The following is a 21,842-nucleotide window of genomic DNA, read 5'->3' as shown; positions in this document are numbered from 1 at the left end:
CTGGGCGGAAGGGAAGGGACGTGTTACTTAATTGCACAGTTGGCAGAGCCTCCGTCGAAGCGTTTAGCGGGACGGGAGTACCTGCAAGGAACAGCACACTGAGCGAATGCCGCGGCAGCACCGACGCGTCCGGCGTCCCGCCATCCGCCCGGGGCGTCCCCGTGTCCCTGCGTCCCCATGTTCCCGGTCCCGCCGGAGCAGAGGCCGGCGTTCCCGACGGAGAGCTCAGCTCCGGCACTCACCTGGACCGCCCGGCCGACGGCCCCGCGTTTGCCAACCCCGGTCCGCAAACGGGATCTGATTTCGAGATTCCCGGAGGTCTGGGCGCGGGTTACGGGACGGAGGGCAGAGATTTGTTCGTGGGAGAGAAGGGCCCGCGGCTCCTTCTCTAGGGACACCGGCACACCTGGTATGGTTACCCTTCGGGTGCACTTGGGTAGCCGAGAGAGCAACAAGCAAAATTTTGGACTTTTTTTTTTTTTTTTTTTTAGGAAAAAAATAAAACCAAACCCAAGCAACCGAACTGACCACCAGCAGTCGGAACGGATGCTCCGAACCGGGTGTGTGGTGGTGCACAAAGGGTGCTCGCTCCTCCGCTCGCCGTCGGCAGCAGCCGGGCTGGCGCCGCTTTCCGTAAAGTTTTGGAGAAAGCCCGGCTTTGCGTCCGAGGGCTCGCGGGGTGGGGGGGGAAGAAAAAAAATAAAAAAGGCTGCTCGGCGGCCGCACCACTGGCAGGGCAGGGCTGCTAGCAGACACCCAGTTTGAGGAATTGCGTCGCGGAATCGTTTCCCCGTTCTCTTCAATTCACCAAGAGGTGCGGGGTTTTGGTTTTTTGGTTTTTTTTCTTTGAAAAAAAAAATACACATTCGAAAAGCAAGTAAGAGCTTAGCGGAGCAAAACGATCATTTCCCATCCGCACGGTGATGTTTAACGGACGCCTGGTGCTTCTTACCTACGAGATCTGGCCCAGGCCTGCAATAATAATCGTTAGTATCGCTCGGGTGTTTTGTTAGCAGACAGACCGAATTAAGCAATCATTTCTAACCTCTTGGCCAAAGCGTACCTATAGTGGCTTACGGGAAGGGGTGCTGCCGATCGGATCGGATGGGAGGAAATGAGGTGAGGACTCGGGGCTTTGCTTTTTGGGCGTTACCTTCTGCTCCACGTTCAAAACCCCCGAAGGGAACGGCGGTTGGACCGCAACCCTCCCGGGCAGGGATCTTCCTAAAACCAGTCTGCAGAGACGCTCCGAAAAGTGGGAGCAAAAAAAAAAAAATCCCCCAAAACCCCCAACTCCCAAAAAACGGGTGAATTCTTAAAAATGCTTAGGAAGGCTCTGGCAAAACACGAGGACCGGGGGTTTCCGTGGCACCTGTACCCCTGACACCACCTCCGTTTGGAAGGTACCGACCGCATCCGCTGCAGATGCTTTTCCTTCTGGTTGGGGTCCGTGCTAATTCACAAGGATGAGCCAGAGGGGTGTATTTAACCCAAGTTTTCCAGTCCGGCGTGGATGCGGAGGGGTGCAAACCGTTTACTCGGCATTGCCTCCGCCAATAAAACGGCTGCCTCCTTTTTATCCCCAGTCTGGGACTGGTGTTATGGGAAATCACCCAGTAGCGCCGGCTGCGTGTTGTTTTGTTTGGTTTGTTTTAAAAAAAAGATGGTTTCACACAATACGGCAGAGTCAAGCATTTTGCAAACGTGGCGTTTCAACTCAACCCGCCTCCAACTCGGCGTTCGGAAAAAACTGCGGCCGGCCGGGAGGCAGCCCGAAACGGAAAGCCTCCCCACTCTGCGCGCCTCCCGCCCCGTTTTCGAGGCTGCCGCACAGGCATGGGTGCCAAAATAAATTTAAAAACAAAAACAAAACCCCCCAAAACGGGGCAAAATCCCAACGGAAACCAGCGTACATCCAAGCTGCCAGACCGTGCGTTGGAGGAATGGCTACAACCACAGCGACTATACAATGCGACATGGCCAAGATGCAGAAATCAGAGTGGAACCAGTATCTAGCGTAGAAGAGCAGCGGTTTACCTACGTACTAGCCCTTACCTGAGAGATCCCCATAGTCCAGCTCCTCTGCCGAATTGGGCAACTGAGTAAAGCCTTACAAGTAAAAACAAACTTATTTTTCTCTGCATTTCTCGGGTGACAAAAAAAAAACAAAAAATAACAAAAAAACCCCAACAACACACTTAAGAACGGAGGATGAATTGCTTGGGGGGGAAAAAATAATGCGTCAATCACTTGCCACCTTCTGCCGGTTGGGGCAGAGGAACTCGGCGTGACAGAATTATTGCAATAATTTCCTTTATTACAGACAGAGACATTCCTCAGTCTACACTGTTGGCACACGGAACATGGAATCAAACCCACTCATTCATAACAGCATGCAAAGACCCCCAAACTCCATCTTTTAGGCATTGGGGGGGGGTGTTTGTGGGGGGGTGTCGGGGGGCAATTTCCCAATTTAGTCCAGTTCGATTTCGGTCCTGTATACATTGAGCAATGCAAAATTTTCTTCCAATTTCCCAGAAAAGTCAATCTCATTTTGGTAATGTTGACAAGCCCGGCAATTTAGCAATTGGTGATCGCGTTTCAAAACCGTAAGGCACCTGCACGTGCGGACTGCGGGCTGCATCTTCCGCAATTTAAAAAAAAAAAAAAAAAAAAAATTTCTGACAAACGCTGTTTTTGTTTTTCACTTTCCCAAATTTGATGCATTTATGGAAAAAAAGTATCTATCCTCAAAGCTGATAAAGCAGTTAGGCGAGACACCCTCTCGTGACCCCCGAAGGCAGCTAACGCTGTCTGTAAAGCCCTTCTTTTCTATTTTGTTTGGGAAAACTTGCGGTAACTTGCTCTCGCCGCTGGCTGCCAAAAGCAAAGGCGTTGTCGAAGGAAAAAAAAAAAAACCAAACCAAAACACCCAAAGCCAGAACAACCCCTGTTTTCCCATGAAGAGGCACCACCGCCACTGGTCCCTGGGAAAAGCCGGCAGGCTGCCGAAAACGCGGACTTTCCGTGAAATAGCCAAGAGTTAACGCAGCAAGCGAAACCCGTCTGCGTCTAGCTACATCTCTCCGCCTATCTCGCCTTAAAAAAACCCCAAACCGCTTTCAGTGATGGTGTTTAAAAGACATCGAGTCGGCTGGCAGCTAGGCTCGGAATTATCTTCTAAAGCAGGGAGCCGCTTAGGTTAATAGCAAGAACGTTGTTTGCGCGCCGCTCTTGGATTTCAGGGACACCCCCCCCTTTTCTTACCGTAACACAATATATAAAGATAATTAGAGCTGACTCACAGAAGCCTCGGACGTGCAAACCTGGGCTGGGAAGAGGAGCCATTCGACTTTTCTCTCTCCCAAATCGCTTCTGTAGAGTCTTCCCTCTCGCTTAAAAGGAACTACCTTTCCTCAATAATGAAAAAGGGCAACGTTGCGTTTTTTATGAAGCAAAAAAAAAAAAAAAAAAAATCTTTTTCAAAAGAAAATTCAACAATTGGGAAGTTCGGTTTCTACCATCACCCGGCACACTTAAAAATGCCACCGAACAGCACGACAACCCGTTGCGAGGCGCTTTAAGCGTGCGGCAAATTGCTTCTCGCTTTTCCTCGTTAAACTTTCGCATCGGCTAGTAAAGCCCCTTCTTTTCGCTCCTGATCGGAAGGAAGTCAAAGTCTGCCGCGCCTCCCCTGAAAGAAACCAAAGCCAGCTTTTCGCTCGGCTGCCGTCTCCCCGTGAGATACTACACCTTCAGCTTTGGAGACAATTTCCCGTATCGAGCTGCGAATAGCCGGTTTGGGATTAACCAGCACGGCGCTGCACGCAGACCTTAACGCGTGCAGAGAGCTGCGTGACGTTTTACGCAATGGCCCCAGGGACCGGATCCGTAAAACATATTCAGGCGCGTGTTTGCTGCTAGTCGTGCTTTTAAGCGGGGTGTTTTCAAACGGGGTGGGGGGAATAATGAAAAAAAAATGGCAGAGCTGCCTGACAACCTCGATGCGGAAAGCACTGAGGCTTTTTCCTCGCACGCCGCGGCATTTGGCGAGCTGTGCCAGCCGACTGGTGCCCTGGCACGGCCCAGCCTTCGGCGTCGGATGAGAAAAACTCTTTTTCGGAGGCTGAGCGCTATCGGGAAGAGCGACGAGAGCTTAACGCGGCGGCGGCAGCGTTAGAAGTCCCTGGACGAAACCCTGCTAGGGCTGTAATTAAAAATTCTGCGGGGGAGCGTTTCCAGCTTACGAAGTAATTTACCTGCTATATTACGGGCAAGGTATGTTCTTGTTGCTCTTCGCTCAGGACTGGGATGCTTTCCTTATTTTAAACCTTGGCTCCAGGCTTCCTGCTTTGCCAGCTTCGGAAGAGATTTTTTTTTTTTTTTCCTTTTTAATTTTTTTTTCCTTTTTCCACCCTACCTTTTTTCGGGAGGCCGAGCAGAATTCCTGCCTGCGCTGAGGCAGCAGCGCCCGGTCTCTGAGATGAAAAGCAGCTCTGCGAGCTTCCCCGTGGCCGTGCACGCGTAGGCGCGGGGCTGCCCCGAGACAGCCACGCTGCAAGCGGAGCCCCTCGCAGCGGACACGGGGTCTTGAAAAACCCTTTGGGGGAAATTTGGGTCAAAATCCGGGGTGGGGGGGTGTGGGTGTGTGTGGGAAAAGTGACAAAAATTAAGCCACCACTTTGATTGCGGCCAAAGGGCATCGCGTAGGCGGTCGCGGCCCCTCGCACGCATCCTGCGCTCGTGCTGGGGGGGCAGAGGAGGGGCAAAACGTGAAGCCGGGCATCCAGCCCGAAGGGCTCCTCGGCAGGCAGCGGCCCCGCAAGGGCCGAGCTCCCCGGCGGCTGGGAAACGAAAAACTCGCACGTCGGTTTTGAAGCGGGGGGGAGAGGGGCGGGCGAGAAGAAAAAAGGAAGGGCACAGCAGAAAAAGAAGTGCTTTCTCTCTGGATTCGGCGGTGGCGGACTCTCGGAGACGTTACTCTCCCGGCTCCGCTGAGGTGTGCCCGTCTTTCAGCGGCAAACGGGCAGGGAGCTGCGATCTCAGCCCCGCCGGCACCCTGACACCGGGAAGGGCAAAAGGAGAGGGAAGGAGGGCTTAAGCTCGCTAAACCCGGCTTAGTGCGGTGCAGCAGAAGCACAAGCCTTCCTGCCGGCCATGACCATGCTGTTATTGGAGTTCTGGCAATGAACAGTGCAGAGAAAGGAGAAAGTGCATCAGAAAATTTACAGTTAAGCTCTCATCTTGTTCAACAAAAGAGTTAACAACGTTCGTGCTTTTAAGTCACTCATGCATCGCTGCCGTCAACTCCATTCCAGAAGGAAACAGGAATGGCAGGGGCTTCGCTACCGCTTTTACATGCACACACATACAGGACTCCTTCCCCCCCCCCAGTCCTCTAGGATACGCTCCAAAAAAGTAAATTACTGAAAGATCCTTTCCCCGATTGAAGCATCATGCTGGGTCCACACTAGCCTTACATTTCGTTTTCTTTGCTAGCAATCTCTGGTTTGGGTGGCTTTTTGGTTTTGGTGCTTGGTTTTTTTGTTGGTTGGTTGGTTTTTGGTTTTTGCTTTGGTTTTGGTATTTTTTCTTCCCCCAATTCATTTGAAATCGTTTTTGGAGAAAATCCATTTGGCTGCAGTTCATGCCCATGCATTTCTAGTCATTCACAGACATGCTCACTCCCATCGGACATCGGTAAGAACAAATGGCCAACATACAGAAACACCTGGTATACTCCATACACACTCCAGCAACACAAGCTTGGAAAGAAACCCCAGAGTCTTCAGGGGAAAAGCACCCCAGGAGGGCAGGCGCAGGCAACGGCAGGACCAGCCGCCTGGGTTTTAGGGCAGGAAAGTCTGCGGCAGCGCGTTCGGCTGGTAGCACTCGTCATTTCGGCCGTCAGCTTCCTCGCAGCGGCGGTCCTCCCCCCCGCGGAGGCGGAAACAGAGGCAAAAACGGGCGCTTTTTTGGGGCGACTAGGGAAAAAAACCCCCAAAACCGATGGAAGCCGGTGGGAATTGCGTCGGCAGAAATGGGCAAGGGCTGGCCCCTTCTGCACCACCCCCCGGCCCCGCGCTGCAGCCTCGCGGCTCTGCCTTCCCGGCTTGCCTTGGCGCCAGAGGAACACCGGCTGCGCGTCAGAAAAGGCTCGCCGAGACCTCTGCGGGTGACGTCAGGAGTCACGCTGGCGTCACAAAGTCAGGGCTGCCTGACCTTTCCCAAACTGGGCGATCAACACCTGCACCGAGGGCTGCCCGAGAAAAACAGAAAAAAAAAAATATACTACTTTCTGAGACTGCAGGCCAAATCTCCACCTTTTCCCAGCGAATCCTAGCGCTGAAGGCAGAGCGTGCCAGCCGAACCAGAGCAGCGCCGAAGCAGGACGCCTCGCAACCGTTCCTGTGCGGTACAAAACGCTCGCTGCGGCCGGAATCACGGGCCTTAAGAGAGTAAAAAAGGGGGATGGAGTCTGGCTTCCTTCGCTACTTGGCCGTGACCCGACTTGGTCCTCCCTCCATCGTTGCCCGACATACGCCTTGTTGGGAAAAAAAAAAAAAAAAAAAAAAGAGAGGGAGGCTGTTGTGCCTTACAGCTTTCCGTCCGTACCAGCGACGGCTGATTTATCAGCGTGAAAAGCAACTAAAATAGCAAGCTCAAATATGGAGCAGCTTCAACCGAAATTGTCAGAGGTTTTGGTTCTGTAGCGGAAAAGCGAGCTCGTGCCAAAACCACGGCGTGCTCAACTTCCAGTCCGCAGCGACTATTTAGACTCACTCTGACAACGTAGGAAGCTGAGGAAGCTGTCAAGCTGTTAGCTAGACTGCCTGGAGCGGACGAGAAGGGTTACTTTGCTAGACTGCTATGCCGATAGGAACGTGTTGCTGTCTGTTTTCCAAATCTCCTTCTGCAGCGCAATGATGCAAACTTCACCGCTGACCTCCTCCGCAGAGCATCCCCAGAACGAACCGACCCGCCGGACGCGTGGTCGCGTAAACCCTTGTGAAAAAAAAAAAAAGAAAAAAAAAAAAAAAAAAAAAAAAAAGGCTCCGGATTTCCAAGCACCTCTTAAAAACATTAAATTCGAATCCCTGTTCCTGAAAGCCAGGCGGAGGCGAGCGGGGAATCGCTCATTTCCACAGGGCTTGGGGGATGAGGCGCCAGGACCACCGGCCGCGAGGCTGACCACAGAAACGACGAGACCGGGCAAGACTTTCCAGCCTTAAAGCCACTGTTAAATGGGTGAGATGAGTCCACCTGAAAGACGTTTTTTTTTTCCCTTGAAGACTGCGTTTCCCTTTTTTGCTTTCCCTTCCCAGGCTTGTCTTGCCACTCAGCAGCAGCGCTGAGAAATAAGATAAACAGGAATGTGATACCAACCGTGAACTGCCGGTTCTGTCGTCGCCGTTGTGTCTACACACGGGAACAGAGGATTGGAGGAAGGGAAGAAACAGGAGGAACAGCATGCAAAAAAAGGGAAAATGGAAAAAATGGAACAGATAATATATGAGCAAGCTTTCAAAGAACATTGCGTGACAAGCAATAATAAAATGAAAGGCAAAAAGCATTTGAAGTGAGTTGCACTGTTTAGAAGACATGCCTCCAGTTCAAAAGCTATGAGCCTGAGGAAAACAGTAAATTTTTCTCTTTTTTTTTTTTTTTTTTTTTTTTTCCAGGACCTTGCCAGGACAATTACTGGCAGTTGCAAAGTCGGGGGAACAGGAGACGGGGGAGAACGCCGACACCAACCCTTTAGTTGCTGGGGGCCAAAACAGAAGCTCAAGACCGGGACAAAGAGCTGGAGCTCAGGGTGGGGGGAAGACTTTTTACACATTCAAACATTGCCTTCACCAAAGCGCCGGGGCCATGCCCAATCCGCCTCCTCCACCTCTTCTCCTGCCTCCGTCCAATGCAGGGAAAGCCCCAAGCACATCATCGGCGCAGCCTCTGAACCCGGACTGTTTCAGGTGCTCAAAATGACGGGGCTCCTCAAAATCACACCGAACCACGCACCCGTAAGATGCGCAGGTTGGTTTGTGGTTGGTTTTTTTTTTCAGCACGAAAACCCCGTTCTCCTGGACTGGGCAAAGGCAGGTAGACGCTACCGCTCCCTCTCTCGCAACAGCTAACCGCTGAACAGTTATCAGTAATTAAAATATAGCGGGGTCTTTTCGGCCGTCGGTCCGAAGCCGACTCTGCTGCGTACGTGCTGTGTGCCGCGGGAGACCTGCTGGGAGCAACGGAGACAAGTTTCATCTCGCGGCGGGCATTCGGAGCAGGCGGTTTTAAGGACCCAGCCAAATCCGAGGGCTTTTCCTGACGATGGCCTCCTCTGCCTCCCTCATATTCATCCCCGTTCGCCGGCTTTCCCCAGCTCCTGAAACTCACTCTCTTTTCAGCCGGCTCTGCGCATCCTCCTCTCGATCCCTCGGGATGCTCCCGGAGCCGAGGGCAAAGCCGCGGCGCGGGCGCGGACAGCAGAGGCAGGGTTTTGTGCGTCTCTCCTCAGTTTGGTGCAGGCAATGTTTGAACGAGTAAAACGGACGGAGCGAGCGGGGAGGAAGCGCTCCACCGCCTTTTTCTGCGGAGCAGCCCCGAGCTGGAGTTTGGTAGCAACAAAGGGACAATTCGCGTCGGTGTTTCCCCTCGTGAACGTGCTGCTCCGGAGAACCCTGGGGGGAGGACGGGGGGTGGGGGGTGTCCTCCTGCACGTTCAGAGGCAGCAGTGGAAAAAGGAGGACCTGTTCCTTTGCAATTTAGCTGAGGACAGCCCAGGTCTGAATTTCCGAAGGACCGGTGAAGAACAAGGATCGTACAAGGAACGCACAATACTTACAGATACAAGGTCTACATGCCTGAATTACGAAAGCAAAACAAATAAACCCCTGCACGATCGAACAAACTGCGCCCAGATTTGCATAACAGACCGTCAAGCTGTCATTAGCCTGTTTCCACTGCCAACGTATTCCCGTCCCCATCTCGGCAAGCAAATCTAATGCACGCTTAAAGACGCGAGCGCTGGTTCTCCTGCTGGGAGCTCTGGTGGAGGCTGCAAGGGAAGCCCTCCAAAGCAAAAAAAACCCCCCAAAAAAACCCCCCCAAAAAAGGAGAACAAGAGCAGGGGCTTGTCTTTGTTATCGGGCAGCGATCCCCACACGATGCCTCGTTTTAACCAAGCCAGCGGTGAAAAGGGTGGTGAAGGCGGGGCGTGCGTGTGGGGAAAGTTGTTGTTTAGATAGAAAGGGTTGTAAAACCGAGTATTAATTCCTGAGATAGCATCTCGGCATCTCTAAATAGTCTCAATTTACTGTCTTCCTGAAATTAAAAAAAACAAACAAAACACCACAAAAAACCAAACCAGAAAAAAAAAGTGACGTCAGCTTTCACGCTAAATAGAGAATCTGCTGAAAGCAAACTTGTATTCATGTGCTGGAAGAGATAATCAGTCGAGAAACAGTGCAAACTGGACAGTGCATCTCGCTTCCCCGGCTGGGGACAGAGACCGACAGGTTACAAAAAATAAAGTTCTCAAGCGGCTGTAAGCGCGAACAAATATCCAAGTCAAACAACACGTTGGCTGTGGCTGGAATGACAAAGTTATGATTAGCAGATGGGTTGGATGGTTGCAGTAGGAAACACAGACCAGTTAAAGCTTAGACTGAGTTTTCTGGAAGTCCATTTCAATCCCAGAGACTCTTCTTGGAGAAGAAGGATTGTACGCACGCCGTGCTCCGGAGAGGAATAATCTCTTGTTAAAACGAAGCAAGGCATGCACACCCCCCCACCCCTCCCCGCACGGCCGAGGAGAGGAAAATCGTCGCTGCTGCTTTGGTGCGGAATGAATGAATACGGGTCAAAACCTGCGTGTACTGCAAACCCCCCCGCTGCTCGGCCTCAGGCGGGAGGCAGGGAGCATCCCCGGAACTGGAACGCCGCTGCTAAGGCGACCCAGAATTTTTGGGCGGATCGGCTAACTTGAGACGCGCTTTCCTGAACTCCAGGCACGTTCCACTTCGCTTTCCAGAACAGGCACGTCTCTTAACGCTGGGGCCCTAGAAGAAAAACCACCTCTCCTCCTCTAATGCGGACCAACCAGAAAGTCTTTCCCGTCCCGGTTTTCATCAGGAGGACAACGGAACATGCCCTACGGGGGCGGGGGGGAAGCAAAACAAGGCAACGGTCTTCCAAAAACCAAAATTCATGCACGAGAACTCACCAGAGGACTGGTTTATTGTTAACGAGAAAGGAACCGCTGGCCTCTGCAAAGCTGCGCATTTCGCCTAACGGGGATTTCTGCCCCGCGTCGGTCCCACGACCCCAGCGCGGCGCTCTCGCCATCCAGACGCTGCTATCCGCCCAGCTAAGAAAACTCGGACGACACCGAGTTCAAGGCGCTCGCCGCAGGAACGCGCACGCCTGTCTATGAGATTGCTGCACCTGGGCCACGTTTACTGGAGCCACGAGCCCCATGGCTAAGCCTCCTCATTTTTAAGAACGGATTCTCTCCCAGCTTCACGCCACCTGACAGACCGGGCCCTTTCGGCTCGTCCCTAATTAGCCCGCAGCCCCAAACAGAACGAGCACGATGGAGGAATGTTAAAAACCCAGCAGCAACGTTAAATTCACCAACTTGCCCTTCCCCACGCAGCACGGCCGACAGCCCTTCTGCTTTCTTCAGGGGGGATGGGGGAAAAAAACCCTACGAAAAGCCCCCCATCGCCCCCGGTGAGACCAGACGTGACAGCGCCGTGCCTGCTACCGGCGGGTCGTGGTACAAAACGGGCTGAATTCTATTCCGTTTTATTTCCTGTAACAGGCCTGCCAGCTAATCCCTCTCCCTTTATTCCCTTTAACGTGGTCGCATCCCGGACGAAAATGTCAGCAGAGCGCGGGATCGTCTTTAAATTAACTTGACATTTTCCCAGGGACGCGCAGAAGCTTCGGTGGAAAGCAAAAGTTAAATAATAAATAATCGGGGTGGGGGGGAAGGAACAAATTGCCCGGCTGAGCCGCCCTGCACGGTGGCATCGAGCACCCGGGCACGTTGCAAGCCGGTAGCAAACCAGGAGCTGCCCGGCGGCTCTTGCCGACCTGCCCGCACGTACCGTACGCGGTAAGCCCCACGCTGCCTCTTCGCCTCCCGCGAAGCAACCTCCTACCGCGAGGCAACCCGAGCAAAGAACGACTTTCGCCGCGTTCTTGCCGCCCTCCGCCTTTTCGGGTTATCCTGTTGGAACAAACCCCGGGCAACTGCAGGTTTTCACGCGATCGGAAAAGGCGGCGCTTCCACCGAGGGTAAACCCCATCATTTTCCTCGCTTTCCTCGCCCGCTCGCTCCTGCTTGTAGAAACCCCCAGCGTTTCCACAGGGCGGGCTGGGTGCTACCCCGTGCTCTCGGGGATCGGTGGGGTTTGAAACAGGGTCGCGAGCGGCATTAAAGAGGGGCCACCAGGGAATCGGCCAGCTTGCCAGCTGCAAGAGGGGCGGCGGGGGCTTTGCGGAATTGGCCGCGGCCGCCGCAAGGCTCGAAACGCCGGTAAGCGTGTGTGCGCATCGCACCCCTGGGTCTGCGCCGAACCTGTTGCCAAGACACCTGCCCGATCCATCTGCGGAGAAAAGCGCGACAAACGCAAATTTGCACGTACGACTAATATCGCGGCTCCCGGGGCGCGGGGGCGTACGTGCTAAGCAAGACCAGAAGGCAGCAAAGCGACGCTTGAAAAAGGCAGGCTGAAACGCTCTGCTCTGAGCCCAAAGACGAGGGCTCTGCTATTGTTAAGAACCTCAGTCTCCCAGGAAACAACAGCTGCCCAGAACCAGCCTTTCAAGGGCCGACTCCAGGGGTAATTCAAATTATGCGGTTTGCTCCGCTGTATCGCGTCGTACATCTTAATGAACAAAGCCGCAAGGACAATTTGGACTGATAAAAAAGGGCTTGCCAGCGATAACAGCTGGAACACCAAAGGACGGGCGGAATATCAATGCACTTGGAGGGTATACGGAAAAGATCAAACCGCCACGCGGGAAAGCTTTTCAAGCACCTACGCCGAAGCGAAGCAACAGTGACAGAGGAAAAGCTTTAAAGGTCGTGCTGTTTTGGAAACTAGAGTAGAAACACTGCGTGTGAGCGAGTTTAAAAAAAAAAAACAAAACGCCACAAAAAAAAGAGGTCTGTCATCGGAGCCTGCGCAGGAGGAGTAACTTACCATGCACACGGAGTGGCAACTGCTGCAGTCCTCCTTTCAGACTGTTCTCTTGGAGAGTTTTAGGAGGGGAAAATGAATCCAGGACAAGTTATCCCCAGTAACTCAAAAGAAACACTTCCAAGACCGTAATTTCCTACGGGCAGCTGCTAGAGACGAGATGAGCCTAGAACCCGGGCTCTGGACATGGGAACTGTTTGGCTGCAGGTCTCTCTCTGCCTTTTTTTTTTGTTTAACTAAAGCAAGACAACCGTTTTTTAGAAATACTCTGTGGTGTCAGAGGACACAAACCAGGCCAGTATCAAACAAGAAGCAGCGGGGAAAAGGCAAAATAAAACAGGTTTCAAGTCCCCTGGTCCCAAGGAACGCTTTTCAACCCAACCGGCCGACTCGCACCCAGCCTGCCGGCAGAGACAAGAAACGCCCGCCTGCTACTGAAGCACTTGGGTCGGGCTACGGAGAGTATTTCCACGTTGCGGCGATGATGGGAATCACGGCATCGATTGTCTAAAAAGCCTAGCGACGCTGCTATGCTATGTAATTCCAGAGATTACGCTAATTTGACCCGATTTTTTCCAGCTACAGAGTCTTTGAGGAGGAAAAGTTTGCTGCAGTTTCGTCCCGCCCGCTCGCTGGCCGGAATACACGCGGGTGCCCGTGCCTGCACAACGAAGGGAGGCGAAGCCTTGGCTGCACTCTGCGGGAAAAGCACGCCGCGCATGCGGGCCCGAGATGTGAAGACGCGCGTCAGGAGGACTCAGCGTTAGGTGGCTGTCGGGAAGGAATATAAAAACTTCTCTTCTCAGCATTAGCTAGTCTTCCTCCTACACGCCATGCGCAGTAACCGCTGGAACGACTTGAAGAACCATCACCCCACCCCCCTGCACACCTCCCCTTCTTATTTTAGAGGTGAAAAAGCTAGAAAACTGCTGCTGCTGCTGCGGAGAGCCTAGAAGCCCAGAGGCCACTGGAAAGTCAAGTCGCAAGGCTTGCAGCGGAAGAGCAAAGAGCAAACCCGCTGTTCCTCGGGCAGAACCTCCGCTTCGGAGCCTGGAGCGGGGGGCGAGGACAGCGCGCGGGGGTCCTCGGGCGATCCCTGCAACAAGGGGCTGGTAACAACCCGGTTCCCGGGGAAAAGGACAGCCACGGACGTTTGCAGGCACTGACACAAAGGTAACGGGGTCAGTCAAGCAGCGAGACAAATTCTTCCTTTTCGCCTTCCGAAAAAACACACTGAAAGCATTAACAAATTGCCATAAACCAAAAGAAAACCGTACGCACGCACGCGCACGCGTGTGTGTGTGTGCATTCACGCTGAGACACGCGGGACCCGAGTTTCTCTGCAAACGGCTCTTAAGGAGACCTTAATCAAGTCTGAAAGCTACTCTGAAACGAAAGGCTGTTAGGTTTTAGAAATTAAAAACAGACTCGAAACAAAGGCACCAAATCGTGAAAATGGGAAAGCGTTCAGGGCACAGCATCCAACCTCGGGTGCCTGGAGGTCGGCGTTACCAAAAACCACCTGGAAAGAGGAAGACAGAGAACGGCAAGGTCCGGACAATGCGGCGGCGGACGGCGCGCGCACCGTGCGCGTTAAGGCACGTTTGTTTTTGGTTGGGTTTTTTTTTTTTTTTTTGGAAGAAAGACTTCGATTGCTCATCCACGCCAGCGGAGCCTGACTCAGTTGCAAAAACCTCGGGAGGAAAGAAGCCGGAAAACAGCCTGAGCGGGACGGTTAGAGTCAGCGGAGCAACGTCATGAAAGCAAATAAAACGTGAAGGCATTTACAGAGGGGATGGCTTGCAGCAACAATAAACGTGATGCTGTTAGCTATTCAACGGTCCCTTCTCACCTTCGGTTTGCCACCTCCACCTCAAAAACCAAACAAACACAAAAAAACCCCCCAAAACCCAACAAAAAAAAGCAAGCAAAAGCAAAAGCAAAAGCAGCAGTCGGCATAGGAGAGATCAGGAACGTGACAATGCAAGTGATGAGAAATAAATCGGAACGGCCTTTCCTTATGAGCGGAGAGTGTTGGGTGTAGCGGGGAAGGATGGCGGATGCGTGTAAGAGAGAGAGGCGCCCCATGGTCAGCGGGTTGGTTTTACTCCTCTTGTCTCGCAAGACAGGGAAAAACTCATCAATGCTAAAGGCCGGCTCCTCAAAAAGGGTGTGTTCGACTCGGTAAAAAAAGGGCTGGCGGGATTCGCTTTTCTGGGAGAGCGAGGTAGGGGACTGAGCGGAGAGACGGACCGGACAGCTAGGCATGAGGAAAAGCATCTCGAGTCACCCGCGGGGAATTAAACTGCTACAGACCGAGCTTTCCGCTTCCGAGCATGCATTGCTCAGAAGTCGATACGGACGGGCTCGAGGCTGCAACGGCTGCCCCTAGGAAACGAGCCCCAGGGCTGCTGGCATCCCCGCTCTGGAAGTACCCAGGATTAGCCACCGGGAACCAAATTAGCAGCTTTTTCTGCCGCCTTTCAGAAACACCCGCGGTAAGGACCATCCAACCCGAACCGCCGGACCGGGACTCACATGGTAGGGTGGGTGAATTTTTGGGAGGGGTGGGGAGGGGAGGGAGGGAAGGGGGGGTGGGGGGGGAAGGGGGAGAGAGAAAAAAAAAAAGCGAAAAAGGCAAGCGATTTGTTTGTTGTTTTTCCCCAGGCTTCACGCTCTGCTTACATACACAAAAGACAATAAACATTCAGGACATTTCCAATGGTTATGAAGGTACCATACCTGTGATGGTGGTAGGGATGGTGGTGGTAGTGGTGGTGGTTGTTGTGGGAGGAGGGATAGTTGTGGGGGGATCTGGATAAAATATAAAAAGGAAAATAATAAAAAAGCAAATTAAGAAAAAAACCAAGCAGAACACAACAGCGATCAGAGAAAAACAAGGACGCTAAGAAGCGGCACGGCTTTTCCTCCTCAAAAACCAGGTGGCTCAGCCCAGCTGGCTTTAAGGACAGCGGGCCAGATCCTCAGCAGCTGGACACGGCTCCCAGCTCAACCCGCGTCCCTGGCTTACTCCAGCTGCAGAATCTGGCCCCGAAACTCCCTGCCCTCCCCCCCCCTTGCTTTCTACAATGCTAAAAAAAAAAAAAATAAAAATAAAATAAACAAATAAAACCCAGCATAAATTAGTCAATGAGAGAGAGAGAAATGGAATGGGAGAGGCATAAGAAAAATAAACTGCACACTTTCCACAACAGAAAGAACAGTTTACGTGTACAGAGAGAGACACGGTGGTGCTTTGTGGGCTTTCTACGCGGACGCTTGGAAATCCAGGTGGGAAGTTTGCTGCGCTTCAAGGGGCTGGGTACCGGTACATCGCGCTCTCTTCCCCGGGCCGCCAACTGCCAATACGCGTCAGCAGGATGCTAAAAGCTACTTCGGGGAGAGCAACGAGTACAAAGAAGCCAGGACGTGGTCACTAAACATCAGTTTCGAGGAATGAAGGACTCCGCCGAGATCCTCCCGGCAAACAGAGATCAAGCCTTTCCTGGCGGTTTCAGTCGCACGCTCTTGGCTTTGGCTACCCGTGCGTCGTTAATGAGAAACGCAGGCGCGGGGATGTTTCTGTCCGTGACCGATAACCGCTTCTCGGGTGTTCTTGACCTGTCGAGACCCAAACGCTGCCGCTCTTCCCAGAATTTATCCTACGTATGGGGGCACCCCCTCGTCAAATTACTGGGCAGGAGAAGGTAGATATGAGAAGATGTAAAATAATAATAATAAAAAATTAAAAATAAAAAAAAATTAAAAAAACCGTATCGATGCCCAGATGATCAAACTGAATATGCCAAGTAGTCGGGAAGACTTTGAACTACGGATTGGCAGAGCGCGAAACGTTTCGTGGGCTTTTGATTTTAGGTTTCCTCTATAGCACGTCAACTCTTCAGCGCTAACGCATCTGCTACTCTTTTATCTCCAAGCAAGCTCTCTCAGACTCCCTAATTAACACAGCTGAACTTTTAATGATCTGCTGCACCTTCATTATACCCCGTGCAACTTCCCCCAAGCTCAGAAACATTACCTCGGAGTTCGCTTTGCTGGGGAGCGCTTATTTACGGTTACGTTATAAGCGGTTATTGTCCCTCCCCTACATCCGAAGCATCCCGGTCCCTACGCTTAACGATAGGGTGCTTCTCGCTCGCTCGCTCGTTAATACATACGTCTGCGAGCACAGCAGAACTGGGGGAAGAAAGCCCCTGGCCTTTCACCAGACTGCACGGGGGGGATGCTATGCAGCAAGACTCTTCCCTGGGGAAAAAAAAAAAAAGAAAAGAAAAAACCCCCTCCACCCAACCCCCCAAACCACCCCCCAAACGACTGTGTGCTAACCGCGCTGGAAGTTTCTAGCAAACGTGTCTGCTCGCTCCCACAGGGAGGAGAAGCGTGAAGCGAGTTTTAAAAATAAACACCTTTTCGGTGTGTGCCGATGCGATTAGACGTCCTCAGACCACGTGCACAGAGGGGGGGCGGGGGGGGAAGGTGCGTTAAGCGCAGCGCAGCAGCGGCGGTTTTGCAAGCCCTGGCTGCCGTCAGCCATTTGCCCGTAAACCCCCGTGTTTCACTGCAGATGTCCCCCCTTGGCACGGAGACCATGGCCCTGCCCTGCTATCGCTACTGCCCTCCGACGCCGTCTCCCCAAAATTCCCCCGTTCCCCACGTTAAGGTGATTTGGGGGGGGAGCTTCTGCACCGACGAGCGGCGAGGGTGAGGCAGAGGACGAGCAGCGAGGCACGTCCTCCCACCAACCTTCACGGAGACGTGTCTGCAAGGACACGGGTTCCCGTGCCGCTACCGTTTTTGCCATCTTTTAGCAGGGAAAGGTGCCAAGGGCCGGAGACCTCCATGCCTTCCGCGGCCGGGAGCGGCACGCTCGATGCCAGCGGCGGAAGTTTCCTTCAGCGCTGACCCGAGGTACGTTCAGGGTTGAAAAGACTCCATCTCAACCGTCCGGAGTGCCGGATCCTAGCGGAACACTCCCAAACGTGCAGAAACGGGACGCGATGGGATGCAAAACCATCGTCTGACCGCGAGCTCCCGACAGCCCTCCCCTGGGTGGCCAAAACAGCTGCCAGACGCCTGGGGTCCGCAGGTTCGCATCCCCTGTGAAAGAACGCTGCCTCGGCTCTCCTCCGGCGGGATTTAACCCTGAGCGGGAGCGGCACTGAGGATGTCCTGCGTGGTCTAGCTCTCGCCCGCGTCCAAAACGCGGAATAATTACCAAGGGCGTCTGAGAGTTACCCTGAGCTCTACGTCCCGGGTCGGTAAACGCCAGTGAGGCTTGAGCCAGCGCTCACTTGGGCCAAAAAAAGGTACACAGAGCGATACAGGGAATGACACTGCCTTGTCTGCAACCGCTTCGTGGCAGCAGCTCGCCATAGTTTTAATCTCACGGAGACCTGCCCGCGCCCCTGCTTCTTTATTGCTTCTCCACGGCAGTAGCCGTTCCTTTAAATGCCGATGTGAACAAGGTGGTAGTGGGTTTTTTTAATTTTTTTTAGTACCACGAGCGTTCGAGTTACTCCACCATAAACGCGTATCTGACTGCATTTTGCAGACTGGAGCCTTGCGGAGCTACCAGAGAACTACCCATACGGCGTGGCAGCTGAGTTCGGTTCCAGCTCGAGGCTGCGGTTTTGGTATTGTCTTCTGTCTCTGGGCAAGTTTCTGAGACCGGGCTGAAAACGGCTGGCGTGCAAGCGGCATTTGGACAGGCGACGTCACCTAGTTCTCCGGATCGGAGCAAGCGCGAGAGAACTTGGGACTGCAGAGCTTCAAGCGGCTGTGGCATGGAATGAACGTCAAACCAAAGCAAGTTACGGTCCCCTCCGAGTCACAGGCGACACCCGCCACCAGCTTAGCCCGGCCACGCAACAACCGCTCGTAAACAGGCAGAGTTTGAGTACGCAGCCCAAGAGAATCGCTCCCCATCAGGCCGGGGGATCGCTCCTCGAGCACCTACTGCTGAGCCTTTATTAGATGCAGCGCCCCGCGGCAGGAGCATGGGGCTCTACAGCAATGGCAAAACAACGGGGAGGAACCGAAGCACCGGAGCAGGCGCGTAACAGCCCGGGAAAAAGATGCCGAGGCACGTTTTAGAGCCCGCTCCGCAGCCACAGACAGGCTTCAGAGGTGTGGTGCCTCCGGTTTATTCCCCGGTTTGTCATCGTCTGGGGGTGCCGGCTGATCCGTGGGCAATTTAACTGGCTAAGCAAAAGCCTCGGAGAGCCCCCGCCCCAGACCGCTGCTGGAGACGGTATTACGAAAAGGCAAAGGAAATATTGGAGAAGCCCTAGGAGAACCGTCGGGCCAGAGAACTTCACCGTTCTCCCCGTGCCCCTGCTCTGGCTCCTCCTTACGCTTCACCGGGCAGCACGCGAGTGCCATGGCGAGCCTGGGAGCGCGGCTCCGGAGGAAGGAGCTTGCCGGGCACCGGACCGGGCTCCGCACCCGAGGCAAGCCGCCGCGACTTACAGGAGCGAAAGGAATGGTGTTCCAGCCCCTACCCCAGCCTGGGATAACGTAGACGGTGTGGGGAGCTGCCTGGAAATCTTGCGTTAAGCAAAACGTTAACTCGTGTCAAAGCTTTCAGAGCGCGGTATGGTGCAATTAGGTGTAAACGAGTCTAGAAGAACGGTGGTTTTTCTCACGTACCGTATACAAACAGCATGTAATCCGCATGTGATTTCCCCACCGCGTTTGAAGCCTCACAGCGGTATGTACCATTATCTGTTTTGTTTAGGTTACTAATGAGAAGGTTTGAACCAGACACTACAACGTGTTGAGGCATCTCATCATCTACTCTTAACCACCTCATGTCCGTAGGCCTACAGAGGAGGGAGAAAAAGAAACAGTCACATTACTATTTTCCTACGGTAAAGATGGCATCTTCAATAGTTCATCCACAGACAGAAAGCCCAAACCAAGAAAAACTGTAAAGAAATAACACATACTTTTTTTTTTTTCCTCCCCCCCTGCCCCCCGCCCCGCCACTACTCAAGCCCAGATGCTGCCGGGCTTCCTCAATTTAAAATTTATTTTAACCCCACAGGAAACTGTATCCAGACCTTAAATTTTCTGAAAACACTACTGCAAGCGGGAAGAAAGTTCATTAGTGGTTAATCATTCGCTTATCCAGAAAGCCTAAAATCTTTCGAGGCCGTGGACTCAGCGTGCATCCACAGGGCGCTCGGGGTGCGGACCCGGGCAGCACGGAATTAAAATGCAGCGTCGTTCAGGGCGACTCGACAGCGAGCTCTGAAAAGGGGGAGCTTTATGCAACAACAGTTGCACAAACAAGAGTCTCCAGCCTGCCCACTTCCGAAGTTTGCAAGCTGGGCTTCGCCAGGTGCCGGTGCCGCCGGAGGTTAGCCCGTAGCTCGGGCTTTTCTGAGCGTGTGCCCAAACGGCAGGCTGCTGGCACGACGCGGCAGCTCCGGAGCTTCCAACGTCCCGGGACGGACACAACCCCGAGCGAAAGCGGTGCGGGGAGGAGGGGATCGGCTGCCTGCCGCGGAGCCGACGTCTGGTTTTGGACGAGGGCTCGGCGCTCTCCTCCTCGCCGCCGAGCCGTCGGCACAGGAAGCCACGGCACGGGCAGCAGAGCCTCCGGAGAGTGCGGAATTGGGGTTTACACCTCAATAGGGGCAGAAAGGGTTTTCTAAAGTTGGTTTTGGAGTCCCGAGGGTCCCTGCACAGCAGCCAGCTCCTTGGAGACCCGTCTCGCCCCGGGTGTCCTGGAAGCCACCGTTGCGCTGCCTCCCCGCTTTTGGCATAGCCTCGGGGTTTTTTGCGTCTAAGCTAACAAAATAGCTGGGTTAACGCCAAAACAGACACTTCTGCTCTCCGGTCTGTTGCTTTTCTCAGGGCTTCCCTCCCCCAGCGCCCAATTCTGCACTGAAACGATTGTGTTGAAACCGGAGAAACTTCCCTGTTCGTCTTAAACCTCCGTAAAGGGTTTCATGAAAACTCTTTGTCTTAAAAACGTGGAGCTAAACACAGCCCGTTATTTTACTGACTATCTCCCTACGCTTCGAGAGACACAGGTGAAGTGACCTACATAAGCCAATTCCTAGCGCGTTTACTAGCATCACCGTAACGTTAAGTGGCATGCTGCCGGGGAGATGCATCTGTCTTATTTAACATGTGTATGTCTTATTCATAGCCTGGAAGGAGAAAAAAAAAGAAAAGAAAAAAAAAAGAAAGGAAGAAAAAAAAACCACAAAAAACCCCCGTAAAGAAGCCTATTCGTTAAATTCCCAGGTGATGGCCAATGGGAGGAACGGCAGCAACCCATGGGGGGAGGGATGCAAAGGGGCTCTGAGCAGGGGAGAGGTATTAAAACGGACCTAAATTAAAACGGCCAGTCCCTAATGCGCGGGGAAGGAGTCAGAAGAGACTGGGAAGCAGGAATCGCCAAAACCACCTGGGAGAGGAGGTTCGCTACGGTGGAGGATGCCAGTACCCCAAACCTCCTCAGCTCTGGGCGCGCTACCAAGAAGACGCTTGACAGATTTCAGGGATGTTTGTGGAAATCTTATGAACGTGACGGAAATAAAATTTAAAAAAAAAAGAAGATAGTAAATACTTGACAGCCTTAAATCCAAGTGGAAGAGGAAATACTTTAAAAAAAAAAAAAAGTCGACAAAACAACTTAAATTAGAACAACAATGAAAGCGTGGAAGAAAATCTACCCTCCCTTGCCAGGATTTTCCTGATGCATAAATTTCTTCAGCTGTCTAAGAAAGCCTCAAGGGCACGGCAAGAAGGGGAGAAAGAGCAAAACTTGCATTTCATAAAAAGCAGACGGGCCACCAAAAAGGGGGGGAAAATCATCGCGTGGTCGATACAGGCAGAAGGACAGACTGCCTCACCTGGGGGATCCACGCCGCTTTTATGAGCGCTCGATCCTCCGGTGCCAGCCTTAACCCTGGTGTACCGGCACCTCGTTAGGATTCAAAATTAACTGAATTGCAGATTAATTGCAACCGATGGCCACCCAAGCCGTTCCCTGGGCGGAGCGGGGGACGAGGCGCATGGTTGCGGGACCTTTCCCTTCTGCACCCGAGGGCTTGCTGCGTGGCGGCCGGGAGGAGCTCTTTGAGCGGCGGTTATCCGGGAATCACAGCAAATCAAACCGGCCGCCGTAACTGCGCAGCAGGCGCTCAGGTGCAGAAAGCATCTCTCTCTCTCTCGCGCTGTTACATCGCCTTCGCGGCGGCGAATGGCGTTATCGAGCGCCTGCAATTGCGACAGAGGCCAAACGGCGTCGGCACGCTTGCGCGGCACGACCCTGTTGCCGCCGGAACAACCCGGCCCGTCCTGAGGTGGGGAGCATCCAACTTACTGTGGCTTTCCAAAAGCTGCGCACGTCAGTTCCAGCGGCTCCCCTTCTCTCGTGAGGCCTTGCACCGGGTAATTCTGAGAAACCCGCACTTGAGGCTTATCTGCGGGACAAAAACAGCGCTTCGTAAATCGTCGCGTCGAACCGGACCGGACACCCGCCCAACGCGAGAGATGGCGGCCGCCGCTGCCACCCTCCTCCTCCTCCTCTCAGCACTCCGTCCAAAGCGCCGCACTTCCCTGGGGAAATGCGTTTTGTGCTGCCCTGGAGTTTAT

The 21,842-nt window shown here is 53.3% G+C and overlaps 1 protein-coding gene across 8 annotated transcripts in view; it reads right to left on the bottom strand.

The window, feature by feature from the left end:
* Window positions 1-21,842, bottom strand: part of CADM1 (cell adhesion molecule 1) — a 122,112-nt gene that overhangs the window by 7,059 nt on the left and 93,211 nt on the right. The window contains exons 6-11 of one of the 8 annotated variants that reach the window (XM_054803201.1): window positions 21,571-21,670; window positions 18,879-19,051; window positions 14,952-15,023; window positions 7,387-7,419; window positions 2,056-2,109; window positions 1-81 (exon numbers count right to left, since the gene is read on the bottom strand). In XM_054803201.1, coding sequence (XP_054659176.1) covers window positions 1-81; window positions 2,056-2,109; window positions 7,387-7,419; window positions 14,952-15,023; window positions 18,879-19,051; window positions 21,571-21,670 — 513 coding nt within the window. The remainder of the gene's footprint in view (window positions 82-2,055; window positions 2,110-7,386; window positions 7,420-14,951; window positions 15,024-18,878; window positions 19,052-21,570; window positions 21,671-21,842) is intronic. The other 7 variants (XM_054803202.1, XM_054803203.1, XM_054803205.1 and 4 more) reach the window with 7 other exon arrangements.

Source organism: Grus americana, chromosome 24 (assembly GCF_028858705.1).
Source record: "Grus americana isolate bGruAme1 chromosome 24, bGruAme1.mat, whole genome shotgun sequence".
NCBI lineage: Eukaryota > Metazoa > Chordata > Aves > Gruiformes > Gruidae > Grus > Grus americana.
This window is presented reverse-complemented; position numbering and strand designations above follow the sequence as displayed.